Source organism: Haliotis rubra, unplaced genomic scaffold (assembly GCF_003918875.1).
Source record: "Haliotis rubra isolate DU_JTF1 unplaced genomic scaffold, ASM391887v1 Scf462, whole genome shotgun sequence".
Lineage (NCBI taxonomy): Eukaryota > Metazoa > Mollusca > Gastropoda > Lepetellida > Haliotidae > Haliotis > Haliotis rubra.
Window position 1 is genome coordinate 732,447 of NW_025767149.1, and position 21,980 is coordinate 754,426.

Consider the following 21,980-nt stretch of genomic DNA (forward strand, 5'->3'; position numbering starts at 1 on the left):
GATTCGATGCACAAAAGGTACGGAAAGTTCTTGGATTTGTCACTTTGTTTATCAGCTTGATTTCTAGAATTGTTGTCCTGTCCCACAGCGAAGTATACGTGACACATGTGGTCTCAACTTATGCAAGTGAATTTGTTCCAAATTGTGTTCACCCAGCAGAAAATGGTTATTCGAATGAACCTTCCAAGGCCTCACTGTGGTAGTAATGTCCATTCTGTCATATGCGCTTAGAGCATGTGCGTGGCCTTACCATTATTACAAAGGAATGTAGATATACAGATTACTACACGAGTGTTTGTCAGATACCATATATTTTACATGTAGATGTAGGCATAACAAACTGGAGTACCAATTATATTTATTTATTTTCCCCCAAACAAACAAAAACAAAAACACGTACATAACCTGAAAAAAAGAAAGAAAACAAACAAAACAAAATTATCATCAACATCATCGGTAAAGTGGTTCGTCCAACTGATCGTCACAAAGCTGGCAAAATGAGTTCTGGCGAGGAGTAAGCTGGCCCAGCGACTTGGTTTACATGATAGTCACGCAATACTGGATACAAGACAGCAAGGGAGAGCACTCTAATACCAGACTCCGAACCAGGACCTGGAATCATTATTGTTCGACCTTTTAAGTAAAGATCTTTCAGACGTTGAATTTTCATGGATACCTGCTCATTTTGGCCTACTTGGAAATGAGAAAGCTGTCAAATTAGCAAAAGCTGGTTTGACTTTGATGGGTCAGAAGAAGACGAGACAATATTGCCCTCTCCTGCAGAAATATGCTATGTCAGTAAGATCAATGGCAACAGAGATGGACCTCATCTTTAAAAGGTCGCCATCTCTATGGCATCGAGCCTTTTCTGTCTAAATCAAAATTAACAATCATAGAGAAGAGGTTCTTTTAACCAGACTTCGTCTTGGACATTGTGGTCTTAATATTATTAATAAGTATATGTCTGCAAAGTGTGTAATCAGCTAGATAATGTGTCTTATTATATACTGCATTGCCAAAAATATGTAAAGCTATGTTGGAATATCTTACAGCTCTCAATATTGACATCTCATTGATTGGACTATTGTTCTCAAGGAATATCGTTCGCCATGAAGTTCAGAATGTGATTCTTGATTACTACTACTAGTATATTAAAGCGTGTGGCAGCTTTACTACGTTATAAATGTTCATAAACTAGCAAACCTTGTGGGCAAGGTGTAAATGGTCCTACCTAACATTGCGAGGATGGGGCCGAAGCCTGTAGGAATGGGACAAATTAAGCTGGAATGTGGGAGGACTTTATAAACACGTGAGTACGACTTCTGACGATTTCAAACGTTTCCGTGAAGGTTATGAACTTACAGGATTATTAGTCGAACAAACAAGCTTCAATTGCACACAATGGGACAAGTGTTGTCGACTAGATTCTTGAAAGGGATGATTCCTGTCATGTTCTTCTTGCCTGTGCCTGTAGAAAAATTAATGATCACAAATATGCAACCAGTGAATGATACACCCTTGAAAACGCCTAAACTACCTGCACATGTATCTCAACCCAGGAATAGGTATGTGTTGAACAGTGAACATGTGAAAATCTTCAGTTTGTATCATATAGAATATGGTGTATGCTGGCAAAACATAAACTGTAACAGCTTGTTCATCAATCCTTATTCATTTACTGAATAATATGTTTGTGTCAAGAATACACCATGTTTATGGTTTTGATGACAACCTGTTGAAACCTCTGTGGTGCATCATCAAATACAATAATATGCAGAAATATTACAACTCATTTTAACAATTGTCTAAAATGTTCAATAAATATGGTAGGAAAGGTATTTGAACTTCCGAGGGTTGAATCTACTGTTCTTTGCAGATGATGTATCACTAACCGCTGCTCACTTACTTCAACACTTTTGTGAAAGTACCGGTATGAATATTTTCCAAAGTAAATAAAAAATGAAGGTATTCTGTATAGGTGGACATCTTCATCAGTATGAAAAATAGTACTACAAGGGGGAAAGAATAGATGTTGTCAAGTTCTACAAGAACCTGGGTGTTTTCTTTACACCTACACGTTCTTGGACCAAGTCACAGTCTTGTCTTACGGCAGAAGCACAGAAGGCTTATATATCATTACATGACTATCAAAAGAAATTTTTAGTCAACTCATGCACAGATATGGTGAAAATCTTCTATTGTACCAATACTCTGCTTTGGTTCAGAGGTTTCCGGTATTATCTATTCTAAATTAATTGGAAAATGTTCAAACATATTTTTGTAAAAAGTTTCAGAAGTTAAGTAAATATACTATTAAAGTTATGCCACTTTGGGAGTGTGGAAGGGTCCCATTGCAATGTCAGTATATGTCAAAGTGAGTCGAGTACTGGTGTAGACGGCTCCAGTTTGATAGATATATATTGCCTCATTAATGTTAAATGATGTTAAAATCTCTGGATAATGTTGGAAGGACTACTCGGGCTACACGTATTACAAATATTTTATATCAGTATGGATTTGGTGTTGCATGGCTTTCCCAAGATATATCTAAATACCTTCATGTCTTTGTTTAAGCAAAGGCTGTCTGTCTGTCTTACTCAAGATTGGCATCATGCAGTGAAAATTCCTTCAAAGTGTAAGTTGTATGATGTGTTTAAAACAATGTTAAATAGTGACATGTTATACTGGGGATTACACTTTCTCAGTAAAGTACAGATTCTAGTACTTTTGTTGGGGTGAGTCCCGTCCAGTATTCGAACAAATACTCTGAGTGGAAGCCCAGTTCGTCAGACTGGATGAATGTGTGTTGGCGAATAGGTGCCTGCCTGATTCAATGTTAAATGTGGAAAGATATCTTGCATCAGATCTTCCAGTACATGTCTTGTCTCAGTTTAAATTTAATAACTGTAGACTGGCTGTAGGACTAAGAAGACATAATTATATTACCTTTGTTGATAGGATCTGAAATGTTTGTATTCATGATAATACGTCCTTTGTTGAAGACAAACTCCATGTAATATTGGTATGTAAGCGGTATGAAGCAGTGCGACTTGAATGTTTCCTTCCGCATGTATTTAAAATAGTACACGAGGTAGTTTCAGTTAGATAAAGTCCAGTAAACGTATTGATATGTTGCTGTCCTTTGAACTTCTTTTTGGTGTCAGGTACAAAACGCAAGAACAAAATCAATTTCAAATAAGAATATTCTAACTATTGTATCAAGGGAGCCTTCTATTAAAGGCTGCTTCTGTACAAAACATGCAAAACAACAATTACATTATAAGTATTATGGGCCAGTGGTCACAAGATACTGAATACTAGTACTGAACTATCTGTCTGTCTGTCTGTCTGTCTATATATCGGTCCGCTCATCCTGACAAGCAGCAGATACATAACTGAGGTCAGGTGGGGAGTACGCGCCATGAAACCAATAAATAGGAGAGGTTAAATAGTAAAAACAAGCAGATTGCTGTTAATTGATAGTAACCGTATCACACTGTCACACTGTATCTATCTATCTGAGAGAGAGAGAGAGAGAGAGAGAAAGAGGGGAGTGGGGGTGGGGGTAATTATGCTAATGATTTTGAGATGAAATATTTAATTAATTAACATTACTATACCAGTTAAAACATGAGTACAAGAGACAGAAGTTCAGACGACTTTTTTGTGTGAGCGAACTTTGGTTCTACACGGCGATAAGGGGTCATGTGTCATTTATTATAGCCTGACCAACCGGTCATGTGTCCAAATCACATTGGTCATACATTTTGATTTCTTCTTAAGAAAATTCAATGTTGGAACATTTGGACCATAGCCAAGAGGCTACGAGTGAGTGAGTATTGTTTTATGCCGCTTTGAGCACTATCCAGCAACGTCACGGCGGCGGACAGGATTCAAACTGGATCTTTGGCTTAACGAGCGAACCCTTTAACCACTAGGTTACCCCACCAAGAGGCAATAATACCATCACGTTTTGCCACACTAGCTACGCCTAGAAGCATAATTTGTACGAGTTTTATAAAGGGCAAATGTAAATGTAGTTAAGGATAGAGCTCAGGTCACAATCAGTTGAAGTTAAGCAACGTTGGTTGCGGACAGTCCACGGATGGGTGACCGTGTTTGGCAGCTTGACTCCTGAAACTTTCTAGGACTTCAATCCTGCCCCACAACGAAGCACATGTGACGCATGTGGTCTCACCTTAGGCAAGAGAGTTTGTTCAAAATTGCCTCTGTCCACCCAGCAGTAAAATTGGGTACTGGTATGATACGATGGTAGTCTGAATTTGAACCATGAGCGTCTGACAGGCGACCGGTTGTATTCTCCACAGGGAGTGTTCTGTACTCGTTGACCAGGGCTAATATGTCAGCGCTTTGAGTATGCAATGTGCATGGATAAATGCGCAATATAAATGGACTATTATAACATTATTATTGATCCATGTATTTTGTCTGGTGCCGACTTGAATATTTACAGAGCGCTGCACTGCAATCAAACTAGCGTGATACAATGATATTCTAAACCATATCGTCCATGCCCTCTTGACCGAACATGCTATGCGTAGTGTTACTCTTATGTGCCAGCCTTAAAGTCAAGGACAGATAGAGATTATGTTGCTTATGTATATTCATTGTCAGACTGGGTTTTCTTGCCTGTGGTAAACAGACATTGTACAGTACTTACATGTGTAGTCTGTTGGAGAACTGGTGGTTAGGGAGCTGGTCTTTGTTGAATGTTGGTGTATTACAACCTGCCCTGCCACCATCTCTTACTTGTGACCATCTGTTGGAGAACTGGTGGTTAGGGAGCTGGTCTCTTGTTGAATGTTGGTGTGTTACAACCTGCCTTGCGACCATCTCTTACGTGTGTAGTCTGTTGGAGAACTGGCGGTGAGGGAGCTGGTCTCTTGATGAATGTTGGTGTATTACAACCTGCCTTGCGACCATCTCTTACGTGTGACCATCTTTTGGAGCACTGGCGGTTAGGGTCTTTGTTGAATGTTGGTGCATTACAACCTGCCTTGCGACCATCTCTTACTTGTGACCATCTGTTGGAGCACTGGCGGTTAGGGAGCTGGTCTCTTGTTGAATGTTGGTGTATTACAACCTGCCTTGCGACCATCTCTTACATGTGTAGTCTGTTGGAGCACTGGTGGTTAGGGAGCTGGTCTTTGTTGAATGTTGGTGTATTACAACCTTTGTTGAATGTTGGTGTATTGCCTTGCGACCATCTCTTACATGTGTAGTCTGTTGGAGAACTGGTGGTTAGGGAGCTGGTCTTTGCTGAATGTTGGTGTATTACAACCTGCCTTGCGACCATCTCTTACGTGTAACCATCTGTTGGAGCACTGGCGGTTAGGGAGCTGGTCTCTTGTTGAATATTGGTGTATTACAACCTGCCTTGCGACCATCTCTTACATGTGTAGTCTGTTGGAGAACTGGTGGTTAGGGAGCTGGTCTTTGTTGAATGTTGGTGTATTACAACCTGCCTTGCGACCATCTCTTACGTGTGACCATCTGTTGGAGAACTGGTGGTTAGGGAGCTGGTCTCTTGTTGAATATTGGTGTATTTCAACCTGCCTTGCGACCATCTCTTACTTGTGACCATCTGTTGGAGAACTGGTGGTTAGGGAGCTGGTCTCTTGTTGAATGTTGGTGTGTTACAACCTGCCTTGCGACCATCTCTTACGTGTGTAGTCTGTTGGAGAACTGGCGGTGAGGGAGCTGGTCTCTTGTTGAATGTTGGTGTATTACAACCTGCCTTGCGACCATCTCTTACGTGTGACCATCTTTTGGAGCACTGGCGGTTAGGGTCTTTGTTGAATGTTGGTGCATTACAACCTGCCTTGCGACCATCTCTTACGTGTGACCATCTGTTGGAGCACTGGCGGTTAGGGAGCTGGTCTCTTGTTGAATGTTGGTGTGTTACAACCTGCCTTGCGACCATCTCTTACATGTGTAGTCTGTTGGAGCACTGGTGGTTAGGGAGCTGGTCTTTGTTGAATGTTGGTGTATTACAACCTGCCTTGCGACCATCTCTTACATGTGTAGTCTGTTGGAGCACTGGCGGTTAGGGAGCTGGTCTCTTGTTGAATGTTGGTGTATTACAACCTGCCTTGCGACCATCTCTTACGTGTAACCATCTGTTGGAGCACTGGCGGTTAGGGAGCTGGTCTCTTGTTGAATATTGGTGTATTACAACCTGCCTTGCGACCATCTCTTACATGTGTAGTCTGTTGGAGAACTGGTGGTTAGGGAGCTGGTCTTTGTTGAATGTTGGTGTATTACAACCTGCCTTGCGACCATCTCTTACATGTGTAGTCTGTTGGAGCACTGGCGGTGAGGGAGCTGGTCTCTTGTTGAATGTTGGTGTATTACAACCTGCCTTGCGACCATCTCTTACGTGTGACCATCTTTTGGAGCACTGGCGGTTAGGGAGCTGGTCTTTGTTGAATGTTGGTGTATTACAACCTGCCTTGCGACCATCTCTTACGTGTGTAGTCTGTTGGAGCACTGGCGGTTAGGGAGCTGGTCGTTTTTTAATGTTGGTGTCTTACAACCTGCCTTGCGACCATCTATTACGTGTGTAGTCTGTTGGAGCACTGGCGGTTAGGGAGCTGGTGTTTTGTTGAATGTTGGTGTATTACAACCTGCCTTGCGACCATCTATAGCGTGTGTAGTCTGTTGGAGCACTGGTGGTTAGGGAGCTGGTGTTTTGTTGAATGTTGGTGTATTACAACCTGCCTTGCGACCATCTATTACGTGTGACAATCTTTTTCCGAACATCTGGTGTCATCACTGTTTTTCAGTGATCAGATCATATATTTTTCACAGCTATTGATTCCTTTACACCAAATGGAATTTATTTCTGATGATTGTCAAGACTGGATAAACGTTTGCAATGACCTCCTGTGTTATGTGGGGCGGTAAGTTAGCCTAGTGGTTAAAGCGTTCGCTCGTCACGCCGGAAACCCGGGTTCGATTCCCCACATGAGTACAATATGTGGAGCCCATTTCTGGTGTCCCCCGCCGTGATATTGCTGGAATATTGCTAAAAGCGGCCTAAAAGCAAAACTCACTCACTCACTCTATGTTATGTTCTATGTTTTGATTTATTAGTGTTATGCTTGTGACCGTTTTGCTTTGATATTTAACACATGTCAAATCAACTATGGTTCATTGAGTGAGTGAGTTATTATGTCCTTTGAGTATTTCAGTAATGAGGGAAAAAAGCCCATTGATATCAGGTTAGGCCTTTAGTGGAACCAGCGAGTACATACTGGTATGGTGTAGTCTGTCACACAGACCATGAAACAAATATATCCAAGAAAGCCCATGCAAGTCTAGAATAGATTTCCACAGTTTCAGGGCTACATTTCATTATATGTTATGATTATTTTCTGTAAAATATGCTCATTTCAGAGACTAGATGTTAGCCTAGGTATGGTGGTAAACAAACCATAATCAATATTTCGGTGAATATGGGATTTATGACTCAATAGACATACCTGTCTACAGCGAACCGAGGCATAACTGTTCGTGGATATAAATAGTGTCACATGCAAACGTGCACATTAATTGCTGGCAGCCATTAAGCTACATACCTTGACGGACCTGATTGTACATGGCATATGTATACTAACTAATGTGTTTTGTATGTTGTACAGTCGTGACCATGTCGTCCACAGTGGAGTTGGTAGACCGAAGTGGTCAGAGTTTCATAGTCAATAGCGTTGATGGATATTACTTTCATCGGGGCTCAACGCCTATTCCGTTCTGCCAACATCTGGATAGCATTAAAGATATGACAATGCGCCAGGATGATGTCATGATCTGCTCATACCCCAAGTCGGGTGAGTATCGAAAAAACTTCACCACTCCTGCAAGTGTTTGTTGTTTAATGTCCCAGCTAGAAATATTCAAGCTGTGTGAAGGGAGTATGTAAATAATCAACTCTTGACTAGAAAATCCAGCGAGTGTTATAATATATAATACATTTGTAGAGCGCCAAATATCTACCTCAAACATGTTCTGTGGCGCTGAGGATAACTCATGCTCAAACCGTAGCCCTTAACCCGGTCATATGACCATCTGATCCCACCTGGTACCCATTTTCTACTTGGCGAACAGCCAAGTTTTGAACAAGCTCACTTGCCCAAGGTACGTTATGGTAGCAAGTAACATGTGACTATTAACATTCCAGCACTTCACAGGCAATTTAGATTTTATGATTCCCAGGGAGCTGAGAATGAAAAGTGAGTGCACACTAATCCAAGGACTGGGATAATAATGTAGCTCTTTGAGTTTCTTAGGGTGTGGATTTTGCACATCATGTCTATACACATTACAATCAGTTACTCACTCCCTCTTTTAAACATAACGCAGCATGTATTCTAATTCAGGTTTACACTGGCTGTGGGAAGTTGTCAACATGATAGCACATGAAGATCTGAATCACCGCAGTCACATAGAAAACATGAATCAGCCAGATTTCAGAGCCGCCAGCGAGCTTGATCAGGTTCCATCTCCCAGGGTCCTCAGCAGCCACCTTCGCTTCCGGTTCCTCCCTTGTCAGCTCAGTACTACCAAAACAAAGATTATCCTGCTTGAGCGAGAACCCAAGTCTGTGGCAGTGTCGTTCTACAACATGACAGTTGGGATGAAGGGGGTTGAAGGCTATAGTGGTCTTGTGAGTGTGAAGGAGTATGACGGAAGCTGGGAGGACTATCTTCAGATGTTCCTGGAAGGAAAAGGTACTGCGGTGCATTTCTTTAATTCATAGTATTGAAATTGGCTTATGTTTACGAATACAACTTATGTAAAAAGTACAGATGTTTTGTTTGAGATATGTTTATGCTTTCCCTGCAGTTAGCTATAGGTTATGTGACCTTTGAAGATTTGGGGCTAGAATTGGTCTACAGCAACACGTGCTGGTCGTAAGAGGCAACTAGCGAGATTGGGTGGTCAGGCTCGCTGACTTGGATGATATATGCCATCGTATCCCATTTGCATAGAATGATGTTCATGCTGTTGGTCACTGGATTGTCTGGTCCAGACTCGATTATTTACAGACTGCTGCAATATACTGGATAATGCTGAGTGCAAAGTTAAGCAGCAAGCAAAAGAAAGCAAGATAGAATTAGGTGATTTAGCAATTGTTCGTGAATCGATACTTCTCACAACCTCAAGAACGGTCTTAAGCCCCCTTTGCACAGGACGGCGACCGCTCTGCCATCTCTCTGCGTTCTAAACATTTTCAGAACGCCACTGAACGCTCAAAGGATGCACGACGAACGCAGAGAGAAGGCAGAACCATCGCCATGAAGGCAGAAAGAAGGCAGTGCCAACGCCAGGACCGTCTCAGAACGCCACTGTAGTGGCGACTGTATTGAACATGCTCAAAACAAACGCAGAGCGGTCGCCGTCATGGTGGATTGATAACAGGTCGCAGAGGGAACGGCCATTACCGAGGTCGCAGAGTGAAGGCACATCAGTCGGCGAAAGGACGCCACATAAAAACTTTGTAAACTGCGGCGTTGCCCCTGCCTTCTCTCTGCCTTCATTGTGCGTCCGTCGAGCATCCATTGACGTTCGTTGAGCATTCACTCTGCCTTCTTTCAGCGACTTGCGCATCCCTTTGAACAACCACGGCGTTCGCTCTGCCTTTTTCTGCCTCCCCTCTGCCTTTCCAGATTACATATAAATAGGTCTTGCACTGCCGATTTCCACGGTATTTGAGAACTGCCGAGTTTGGATCAGACGTCTCACCATGCCTCCAAGAAGGTATGCTACTAGACGAAAGGCCACAACCCAAAAGAGTGCCTAAAACTTACCGAAAACATTGGTCAACAGGAAAATGTTACTGCTGGCAATGTTTTTGTAAGATATGAACAAAATTGAAGACAAACAATATGCACACATTGATACTTTATTTGGAAATCCAGATATCCATAATGAACTCATAAGACTAATGTAGAGTAATGATAGCAATATGAACATCATCAAACAATTCCATCCGCATAGCAATTCAGTTCTATACACAACACTTCAAATCATACGGTCCTGCCATGGAACTGATCCAGCTGCATTGTTGAAGTATAACTTCAGATACTCTCGCAACTGTATTCCTGCCCGTGTGTCTCGGTTTGGACCAACTACTTATGCAACATCATGCATATTTGCTTGTTGTCTCCATTCTCCAGGAGGCACAAATGAAGGGCCACCTCCTCGTGGTGGGTGCTGGGTAACGCTAAGCGCACCCTTCAACCCCCTGTTGTGGACCCGTTGTGGGGGGATATTTGGTCCACCAACCCGTTTGCCGTGGGTTGCGCCCTGTGTGTCGGTGGAGGACGGGAGGCTGGTGGTTGAGGGCACTAGGAGCCTGGAACCGTGTTCCTTTTGCCCAACACACCACTTCGCCCCTTACTTCACCTAGACGGGTGGTAGAACTGGCCCGGTTCTATCAATCGGCTGGTCACGCCATGCCCTGTGCATGGACTACATTCTTATGCACGTTTTGTACATCATTGTGCATTTTTGTCATGGAATGTTTGAGTTTCAAATTCTATTCTATATTATATGTTTGCCTAGAGTCCTATGCCAGAAGGCGGTGGCTCATGGGCCAATCTGGTGTTATTGACCTCCGAAATCTGTAGGCTTCCGATTTTTTGTTGTGGGCCGAACCAGCCTGACATTAAATTCGGTAAACTAATATAGCTTTTCGCGTCATACTCACTGGAGTATACCACCCCTGTATCCTTAGTGTTTGCATCTTGGATGTCCGGTGCAATTTAACACTGTCCTCGTTGATACTCGGTGGCGGGTGAGGAGCAGGGGTGGCGAATAAATTACCTTTCACCATGTCACAACACAACTCTGGTTCCACTCGAAATGAAAAAAAGAGACGTCTTGAACTTGATAGTTCAAACGAAAACATTTTACAAAGTGTAGACTCCTGGTCTCGATTCCTTGTGATCGAAGCATCTGATCATGAACCACTCAAATTAAACCCTTTTGCTGTGTCAAAAGCTATTTCTGGAATTTGCGGCACTGTTAAGAATGTTTCTCGTCTTCGGTCTGGCTCACTCTTAGTAGAATGTGACAGAAAACAGCAATCTGTCAATCTTTTATCCGTCACTAGCTTTGCAAATGTTGAGGTGGTTGTGTCCCCTCATAGAACACTAAACTCATGTCGGGGCATTATTCGAGATAGAGCTCGTTGCCTGTCTGAAATGTCCGAACAGGAGATTACAGACGAACTAGAAGACCAAGGAGTAAAATCCGTGAAACGTTTCACTAAAAAGATTGACGGTACGATAAAGAGCACAAACACGTATCTGGTGACATTTGCCAGTTCGTCACTTCCAAGATCTATTAAGGCTGGATATTTCAATATCGGAGTGGAGGTTTATATCCCAAATCCACTCCGATGCTACAACTGTCAGAAATTTGGACACGGCTCTAAATCTTGTCGCAGTACTGCTGTGTGTCATCGATGTGGTGACCACCATGTGGCTTTAGACTGTCAAAATGATATCAAATGTATCAACTGTGGTGGCGGTCATGTAGCTTCCTCAAAGTCTTGTCCCAAGTGGCAACAGGAATTTGAAATAGTTAAGTTAAAATGCCAAAATAACATTTCATTTTCAGAAGCAAAGCAACTGTATGCAAACCAGACAAAAGCTCCCTCAGCAATAACTTATTCTGCTGCAGTCACTACGTCTGCCGCTACTGCATCTATCATGTGTCAAACTGAGTTAACTTGGATTAACTCAGATCAGCCTCTGAGAATCACCACTAATGTAAATCAAACTAAAATAACTTCAGAAACTCAGACGAGCCAGTCTGCAGATCAACCTAACCAAGGTGTCAAACAAGACGCTCCAAAGACAAGAAAAGAAAGAAAACAACACAACAAGCAATTAAAAGCTGGTAACTCCTCTTCTTCAGACATAGCCATCCATAATACTTTTACTCCTCTGGATATGGAGGTGACTCCATCATCACAGGAGAGAGGAAGAAGTGGATCATACTCGCATACACGAACCAGGTCCCCGATTGAGCCACCATGACTCAATCTTTGAATTTAATCCAGTGGAATTGCAGAGGATTAAGGAAGAATTTTAATGAAGTGCAATTACTAATTCAAGATTTCAAACCATCAGCAATGTGTCTCCAAGAGACCTATCTTAAAAATACAGATATATTTGAATTGAGACAATATAATTGTCATCATTTCTTTTCCCCTCCGGGAGATAAAGCAACAGGAGGATCTACTATGTTAGTTAGACAGGACATAATTCATAGTCGTATACATCTGAATACCAATCTTCAAGCCGTTGCTATTCGTCTTACCTTTCATATAGCCATAACTTTGTGTTCTTTGTATATCCCACCTTCTTATGCCCTTCGTCAATCAGAACTTCAGAATCTCTATGACCAGCTACCTAAGCCTTGCATCATCATGGGCGATTTAAATGGGCATAACCCGCTATGGGGGAAGCGCCAGCACAAACAATAAGGGGAAAATACTTGAAGATTTTATTTCTAATAATAATTTGTGTGTTTTTTAATGATGATTCAAGCACATATCTACATCCAGCAACTGGGACTTATTCTGCCATTGATCTGTCTCTTGCAGACTCAAACCTTTACAATGAATTTGAATGGGAGGTCCATGACGACCTATGTGGGAGTGATCACTTCCCCACCATTCTTAAAAAAATCAACCCTGGTGATGATCCACCTTTATCTAGAAGGAACTTCGCCAAGGCTGATTGGCCATTGTATAAAACTCTATGTACTGAGCATATAAAACATGATGTTTTTACGAACAGCGAAGATCCTATACAGTTGTTTTCAGAAATACTCAATGACATTGCTGAACAAACTATACCCAAGTCCTCTGCAATTCCACATATTCGTAAACCATGGTTTACTAATGACTGTAAACAGGCTAGAAAGAGTAGGAAGAAAGCAGAAAAGTATTTTCGCCGACACCCTACTGTCCATAATTTAGATAAAGTAAAAAATTCTAAATGCCAAGGCTCGACGCACCTTTAAACATAATAAGCGTCAGTCTTGGAGAACCTATGTTTCCAAGATAAAATTCACGCACACCTATTTCAAAGGTGTGGAATATGATACAAAGGATTAAAGGCAAAAGTTCTAAATCCACTGTTCACCATCTGAAGGATGGAGACACTTTATTGACGGATAAGGCTGATATTGCCAATAAGCTTGGTGAAACGCTCGCCAAACATTCTTCTTCGTCAAATTACGTCCCTAAATTTCAACAATATCAGAAACAACAGGAGAAGAAGAGACTTAATTTTAACTCAGACAATGGCGAAGACTATAATGAATTATTTTCATTACATGAGCTCCACACTGCCCTTGAGCAAGCTCATAACACAGCAACAGGAGCTGATAATATACACTATCAGCTCTTGAAGCATTTACCGGAATCATGTTTGGAAACTCTTCTAAATATTTTTTTGACACAATATGGACTTCAGGGAATTTCCCACCTTCGTGGCGTAATGCCATTGTAGTCCCTATACCAAAGCCTGGCCGGGATCATACTGATCCGTCTAATTACAGACCAATCTCTTTAACGAGTTGCGTCTGTAAAACCATGGAACGAATAGTAAATAATCGCTTAACATGGTATCTTGAAACCAATAATCTCATAACAAATATTCAATGTTGTTTCAGGAAAAATCGTAGTACCATTGATCATTTGGTACGTTTAGAATCCTTTGTAAAAAATGCAATAGTTAATAAACAACATGCTGTATCAATTTTCTTTGATCTTGAGAAAGCATACGATACCACCTGGAAGCATGGCATTTTAAAGGATTTACATGATTTTGGTTTGAGGGGTCGTTTACCTCTTTTTATATCACAGTTTTTAAAAGACAGGCAATTTCAAGTCCGAGTGGGTTCAACCCTGTCTGACCATTACAATCAGGATCAGGGTGTCCCACAAGGGAGTATTTTGTCTGTCACTTTATTTAGCATTAAGATCAACAGTTTATCCAAGGTTTTAAACGATTCCATTGATGGATCACTTTTTGTGGATGATTTTAATATTTCTTGTCGCGGTAAGAATATGCATACTATTGAACGGCAACTGCAGTTGTGTTTAAATAAAATACATAAATGGTGTCTTGAAAACGGCTTTAAATTTTCTAAATCAAAAAAACTAATTGCATACATTTCTGCCGTAAATATAAACCACATAAAGACCCAGAACTGTTTTTAAATGGTACTCCCATCAAGGTTGTCAAAGAGGCCAAATTCTTGGGTCTGATTTTCGACTCCCATTTAACCTTTCTTCCGCATATTAAATCCCTAAAAACTAAATGCCTGAAGGCACTCGATTTATTGAAAGTCGTGTCTAATTCAAGGTGGGGAGGGGATCAAACTACGCTCCTACACCTTTACAGATCACTTGTCCGCTCGAAGCTTGATTATGGCTCCATCGTATATGGTGGAGCCTGTAAAAGCAACTTAAAACTCTTAGATTCAGTCCACCATCAAGGTCTGAGACTTTGTCTTGGGTCTTTTTAGAACTTCTCCTATTGATAGTCTCTATGTTGAGGCTGATGAGCCATCCCTTACCCAACGTCGTATCAAACTCTCTTTACAGTATATAACAAAACTCTATTCTAACGAGTCTAATCCTGCATTTAACTGTGTTTTCAATCCTTCTTATGAGGAGTTGTACAACAAAAAGCCTTCTCTTGTTCCGCCTCTTGGTTTAAGAATTAAACCATTTCTTTCTGCTGCCGGCATTGAGCTGGAAAATATAGCTCCTTCCCGTCTTCTTTCTTCTCCGCCTTGGCAATTGGTTAGGCCACAAGTTGACCTAACATTAACTACATTTAAAAAATCAGAAACAAATGAATTACAGTATAAACAAGAATTTAGTCAATTAAGAAATAAATATAATACATACAAATCCTTATTTACAGATGGGTCCAAGGATGGTGGCGCAGTGGCATGTGCCACTGTCATTGGATCCAGAACAATATCTTCTAGAATACCCAATGACAGCTCTATATTTACAGCAGAAGCAAACGCCATATTAACGGCTCTTAAATATATTCAACGACATCCTAAACATAAACAGTACATAATCTTTTCCGATTCCCTTTCATGTCTTCAGGCTATTAAAAATATTTCTTGTAAACATCCACTTTTATTAGACATTATTGAATTGTATAATGAGCTTGCTACTGGCCAGTGCGACATCGTCTTTTGTTGGTTACCCAGCCACGTTGGCATTTCTGGGAATACCATGGCTGATCTTGCTGCCAAGGCAGCACTCAACAAATCTGTGACACCACTTCTTATTCCATACTCTGATTATAAAGCTGGCATTAGAACTTACATCCGTGATCTGATGCAGAAGAAGTGGGACGCCCAAGTAGGTATTAATAAGTTACATGCAATAAAACCCTATATTGGTTACACCTACTTGGGTTGTCAGTCCAGATTTGAAGAGGTCATTATGCGACGATGTCGCATTGGCCATACCAGATATACTCATGAATATTTATTGAAAGGCGAAGATCCTCCGTTTTTATCCCTTGTGATGAAAGGATCACAGTCAAGCATGTCTTGCTTGACTGCATTGAATATTCCATCACAAGGGATAAGTATTTTAATGTCAAAACATTGAAGGATCTTTTTAATAATGTTAGTTCTCATTTAGTTGTTGACTTTTTAAAAGAATTAGATTTGTTAACAGATTTGTAAATAGCTAAATATTTTATGATTGGAAGTTCGAATTAGTAACACAGATTGTTAGTGGCTGTATCCTCGAGGGGGGTTAAAGTACTGTAAAATTATTGTCCTCCTGAGAGGGTACGTAAGTCCCAAAACATTCAAAGTAAATTTCAACTTTCCATTTTTTAATCGTAGAATATGTGTAATTTTAACGTATGGCTAGATTTATCTCAATTGCTAACAGCTGAAGGGATGATGTGTAAATCCAGCTAGGGCCCATGCAGGAAGCAAATGTACTGTAAGTCCCCATGGTCTCTAGTATGGTGATCTACCTTCAGTTGTTAGCGATCTATAGCCCATTTTATATTGTGTTGTCCCCTATAGTTAAAATGTTTTAGATTCAATTACTAGTTTTACATGTATATCTGTGATAATCTAGTTATTTTACTGTCCTTCGTCGGCAGGTTTTATCATTTCACATAAATTGTCATTAGATTTATAAAATGTTTTCGTCACGATATGGCTGAAATATTGCCGATGTGACGTTAAAATCTTAACTCACTCACGATATGAAACAGGTAAGACTTCATATACAATGTCTTCACAACCATGTAATTCATCTTGTTCTAATCCAATAATGGAGACTTGTTAAAAATCATGCAAATTTCCATATTTAATGTGATGAGCTTTTTGGCCTCTGTGATACTCTATATTCCAGGATCTGGTCGCATGTATTGGGCGAGTTGCAAAGTTTCTTGGTAAACAGATGACTCCTGAAAGGGCAAAATCCATTGCAGAAGCTTGTACATTTCACAATCTGAAAAAACGTGATCATAACGAAGACACTAAAACCAAAGACATTGCATGGAGAGAAGGGACAGGGGTCTTCAGGAAGGGTGAGATTCGTTATTGTGATTGTTTGTTACTGTCATTTGATCGCTCACATTGTCACACCGTTTCTACACAGATAATCCTGAACATGGAATGAGCCTCAGTCCCAGTTTCTCCCGCCTTTGCCACTAGGAAACACGTATGAAAACATCAGGCTGTAACCGCTTGCCAGATTCCGGGATGGACGTAGTCCTCAAGAACGTGTTTGTTTGTTCTTCGATGAGCATCGAACTACACAACTGGGACACATGTCAAACAAGCCAGCGAGCCTGACCACCCGATCCCGTTAGTCGACTCTTACAAAGACCAATTCTAACATGGTTCTTTTTTTCACGGGTATTTGCTGGTAATAAGAAGCAACTAAATGATGAGGCTCTGTCTCATGGTTGATACAGTATTATCGTATCCCGTGGATCATTGTTCATGATATGAATCACTGGATTGTATGACCCAACACGACTGTCAACAGGCATCGGTCACAGAAATGACAGAAATGATAATTGTTCATGTTAAAAAACATTGATTTTCATACAAAACCATGTCTGTATAAGTATGGCCCTGGAATGTTTAATGTTGAATTATTGGTGAATGTGAACATTCAATATGTCATTTTGCGTGTCTTACACGATTCAAGGTCAACCTCCATGTGACTGTATGACAGCCAGCACCCTCCTCTTCATACCCACTCTCAGCCTCCTGATCCCCTGAAGGGGGCAGTCTACGGCATTCCTCGTGTAATGCAGCTCCGATTGGGCCAGGTTCTGTAACGGAGGATCCCTTTGTTGCTCATGACGTCCAGATATGTTCCAAAGGGTTAAGATCGGGGCTCATTCAATCGTGAGTTATGTCAGGGGGTGCTTAACTAAGTTCTCTGTGTATATTAGAGATACGATTTCACAGTCAAGTGCAGATTATGGTACTGTTTTGGGGTTGAGTCCCACGCCCCATGCCACACGCCCCACGCCACACGCCCCACGCCATACACAGGGGGGCAGTAGGGTAGCCTAAGACTAGCCTTGTGGTTAAAGCTTTAGCCTGTCACGCCGAAGATCCGGGTTCGATTCCCCACATAGGTACAATGTGTGCATCCCATTTGCGGTGTTCCCTGCCGTGATATTGCTAAAATATTGCTAAAAGCGGCATTAAACCAAAGTCACTCACTCACTCTAACACACACCTTCAGAGTGAGTCAACTAGTGGCCAGAACATAAAGCCAGTGATCCAAAAGACTCAAATATGGAAATCTGACAACTGATCACATACTTCGTGTACCCATCTGACAAGTGTAAACTTGCATGCTGAACATAGTGAATACATGATGCCAATTCGAAAACAAGTAACATATGTTATGAACTCAGCGGCATTCTAGAAGTTGTAAGTAATAAGAATGACAAGTTTTATGGATGATCAACCTCTTTATTGAACAATAGCGACGTTTCGGTATAGATACTTATACTGTTTTCTATTGTACAATAAAGAAGCTGATCACCCATAAAGACTTGTCATTCCTAACATGTTATATGTTGAATTACACTATCTCAGTAAAGTACCGCTTCTAGTACTTCTCTGGGCTGAGTCCAGTCCAGGATCCGACATTTTGATGTAGTCTCTGCTCGAACCTCGGATGTCATTGGCTGAAATCTAACTAGAACTCGATTCATGCATTTCGCTGTAGACACAAGATATCCTTGTCGGGGTCGTCAACCTAATGTGGATGTTCACATTGTGTGCTTTTATTACTGTCTGGTAATATTTAGTTTCACACATTTTGAAAAATTGCCGTGGTGTGCTGTGCCATCTGGTGTTACAGTGAAATTACAATATTACGCATGTGGTGGACATTTTCTACATGCAAACATCTGTATTATGAGGGAAATGACGTAAATTCTTACTCCATCAGTTGAAACGCAGTTCCCCTCATAATACAGATGTTGACATCAATCAATCCCTTCTAAATGGCATTCATAGATTTTACATCACTGCTGCTGGAGGTAGTATGCAAGCATAGTGGATACCCGTGAAGATCCGGGTTAGAATTGATCTTCAGCAACTCATGATTGCCGTAAGAGCATGGTCAGGCGCTCTGACTTGGTTGATACTTGTCATTGTATCCAAATCTCGTGGATCGGTGGTCATGCTGTTGGTCCTTGGACTGTCTGGTCCAGACTCAGTTATTTACAGATCGCCGTCCTGTAACTGGAATATTGCTGTGTGCGGCTTTAAACAACAAGCAGACCAACTGGAAAAAAAACAACAAAACTAAGTAGAGTGGACCACTCTGTGTACTGACGGGGTGTGTTCATTGTTGAGAGCAATGCTTCTATTGAGCAATCTGTGTCCACAGATAACACAACACAACACAATGACAAAGCTGTCGTCCGTGTTTGTCATGGTCATTAACCGTTGTGGTTTTGTTGTGCAAAACAAATTTCTCGATTCACATGTTTTAAATATTTCAATTAGCCCAATATTACCATAATTCCCAATTGATAGATAAAATTATATTTATCCTATATTCGTACACTGTATATGCATGATATCACCTTGCATTATATGATATACAGTTACTGAGTACACTTGTTACTACCAAACCGTTCCGTGCATTGATTACATACATCAGTGCGATGACTGTACATAACTGTACGTAAATAGAATACCACGGATTAAAACACGTGCAGCAGCTGGCAGGTTGGAGTATGGCCCAGGCTGTCAAACTTACAACATTCAAGACTTCTCTCAGGATGCCCAAAACTTTCATGATAGACATGCACGGGCAAGTCCAAACATTGATTACACAACAGTCTCGTTTCCTGTTGACTGGGTCTCGTCCTATTGCGCAACTTAGTACAATAACTAGTCCAGAATTATGGGATCAATTCATTTAACTGGATACATAATTATTAATCGGTAGTATTTGATACATCTAAGCACTTGTATATTGCAACACTACGCTCCTTCTAATCATTGCAAACACGTCGTGCAGCGTGCTCTGTCGTAAAGCGAGCTCTGACAAACGGAAACCTGGAAATCGTGGAAATACCCAAACGAGGCTCTCCCGCTAGACATGTTTGGCGGTCTGGTACGGACTTGATATCATATCCATCACGTTGTGCGTTACAGAACTACACTGTATAAGCGCAAAAATACATAACAGATGTAACCAGTGTTCCAGATGCATTTAGAACCATTTTACGACCTCATCAAACAGGAGCGGTCAGTGACGTCTTAGTTAAGGTCATGCTGCCTACACCTCGCCATAAAATATAGAAAAACGATGTTATTAAAGTTTAAAATTAAAATTCATTTGTAAATATCATTTTTTTATGAAACAAGGAATTTGAATTCAGTGTAACCATAGTTGTTTATGATGTCTATTTTCACTTTCAAACGAGAAAATTCGGATCGGCTGAAAAGTAGGTCATTGTCTGAACAGGTTAATGAGACTCATGTTTCGGTTTTCATGTCCATATGTGACGCCTCTGTGACTTGTCCGATCCAAGTTCATGTTTACCTTGAGCCATGTGTTTCTGTGTCTGTTCAGATGAACACTTGTCTTACTGTTTCATAGTATCTGACGCCATATTGACGCCATGCAAATAGCACTGACTACTCTCCAGTGTACCATGTACCTGTGAAGACCGGGCTAGAATTGTTCTTCAGCAATCCATGCTTGTCATAAGAGGCAAATAATGGGATCGGATGGTCAGACTCGCTGACTTCTTTGACACATGTCAGTTTCGTAGACTGATGGTCATATTGTTGATCACTGGATTGTCTGGTCCAGACTCGACTTTTACAGAACGCCGTCATACAGCTGGACTATAGCTGACATTGCATTTTTCTTTAACAGTCATACCCTATCATCCTCTGATACTGCTGTTCTAGCCTCTGATATTGCGTTTATCATTTCAGGTATAACAACAGACTGGAAGAATTGGTTTACAGTAGCACAGAGTGAACAGTTTGACAACGTTTACGCAGAAAAAAGGAGGCAGGACTGTCACTGAATTGTACTCATTGGTCGAGCCCTCAGTATTGACATATTAAATCATATTCGGTTTTGTATTGAGGAATGCTTTAGTTCAAGTGATAAAAACTCAAATATCGTTGAGAGAGAGAGAGCATTGTTCTGTATATCTTTTGGCTACTTTTGTTAGTTATGTTACATAATTACATAATATCACGGCAAGGGACACCGGAATTTTTAGTTGAAAGGCACACACTCTATCCCTGATACCTGTCACGAAGGTTTAAAAATACACATGTAACAAAATCCACGGCACAATTGCCTGAGTAAATGAATATGAATAATCATAAACACTGACATCTGAACATCTGTACATATATGCTTGCCGTACACGTTTGTCAGGATACAATTACGTGACATTATATAGAAACGGTATGTATATTCAACCAAGAGTACTTATCTCACAGTTGTAAATGGTACTCACTGTACTAGGAGGATTTGGATTAGATATCCTTGTGAGAAACAATCATTCAAAGGTACGCAATAGTTTCTATGTATATCAGCTGAGTATTGTAATTTCACATAGTACGCGCCATTCAAGGACTTGTAATCGCAATAGCAAAGGAAGAATTCAAGTATGGACTTCAACTGTGACATGTCATATTTGCCTTTACACTTGCTCAGTAAAGTACAGATTTGGTAGGTCGAGTCCCATGCGGGATTAAAACCCACAGCCAGACATCTAATCGTCAGCACACAAATTCAGCCATCCAAGCCACCGCGGCTTGCACAGAAATAGAGGTTGGACAACTGGTAGACTAGATCTGGGACCAATCTGACAAGTGTAAATTGGCACGACTATGTATGCACAAAGCCATTTAAATATGTTAAATGTAACATATGTGTACATTTGACCACTTTCTAAATGGCTTTGTGTATTCATGGAGCTCTGTTGGCAATACCTGTCCATTAAAAGAAAGTATACACTTAAAACATACATTAAAACTGTACAAACGTTATCTTAAGTCCCTTAAGTACAAACCGGTTCTTAAGTCCCTGCACTGGCTCCCAATCCAGAAGAGAATCCAGTTCAAAGTCCTGACACATACCTACCAATGTGTCAATGGAACAGCGCCAAGCTATCTTTGTGAATTGATCAGCGAGTACCATCCAGCCAGAATACTCAGATCATGTTCGCGACACAATCTTGTCATTCCACGGACAAAATTGAAAACCTTTGGATGTCGGTCATTCTCCAACGTATCGGCACACCTCTGGAACGCTCTTCCAATAGAATTAAAAACTTCACCATCAGTGACCCAATTCAAACGTCAGCTCAAGACGTTCTTATTCAACTAGCACTTTGTGTACCACCTGTGCTACTCTGACA

The 21,980-nt window shown here is 41.0% G+C and overlaps 2 protein-coding genes across 2 annotated transcripts in view; both read left to right on the top strand.

Annotated features, from left to right (window-relative positions):
• Nucleotides 1-21,608, top strand: part of LOC124290347 (sulfotransferase 1B1-like) — a 31,075-nt gene extending 9,467 nt beyond the window's left edge. The window contains exons 5-6 of the mRNA XM_046727056.1: nt 16,451-16,628; nt 20,536-21,608. Coding sequence (XP_046583012.1) covers nt 16,451-16,628; nt 20,536-20,630 — 273 coding nt within the window. The 3' untranslated portion in view covers nt 20,631-21,608. The remainder of the gene's footprint in view (nt 1-16,450; nt 16,629-20,535) is intronic.
• On the top strand, nt 7,393-9,410 carry LOC124290349 (sulfotransferase 1B1-like). Its single transcript, XM_046727058.1, has 3 exons — nt 7,393-7,850; nt 8,400-8,750; nt 9,258-9,410. The coding sequence occupies exons 1-3, from the start codon at nt 7,643-7,645 to the stop codon at nt 9,266-9,268; spliced, it is 570 nt and encodes a 189-aa protein (XP_046583014.1). The 5' UTR covers nt 7,393-7,642; the 3' UTR covers nt 9,269-9,410.
• Nucleotides 21,609-21,980: the final 372 nt, after the last annotated feature.

Coding starts and splice junctions, on each gene's coding strand:
- LOC124290349 (XM_046727058.1), top strand. CDS start 7,643: ATGTGTTTTGTATGTTGTACAGTCGTGACCATGTCGTCCACAGTGGAG. Junction 7,851..8,399: donor CTGCTCATACCCCAAGTCGG/GTGAGTATCGAA, acceptor ATTCTAATTCAG/GTTTACACTGGCTGTGGGAA.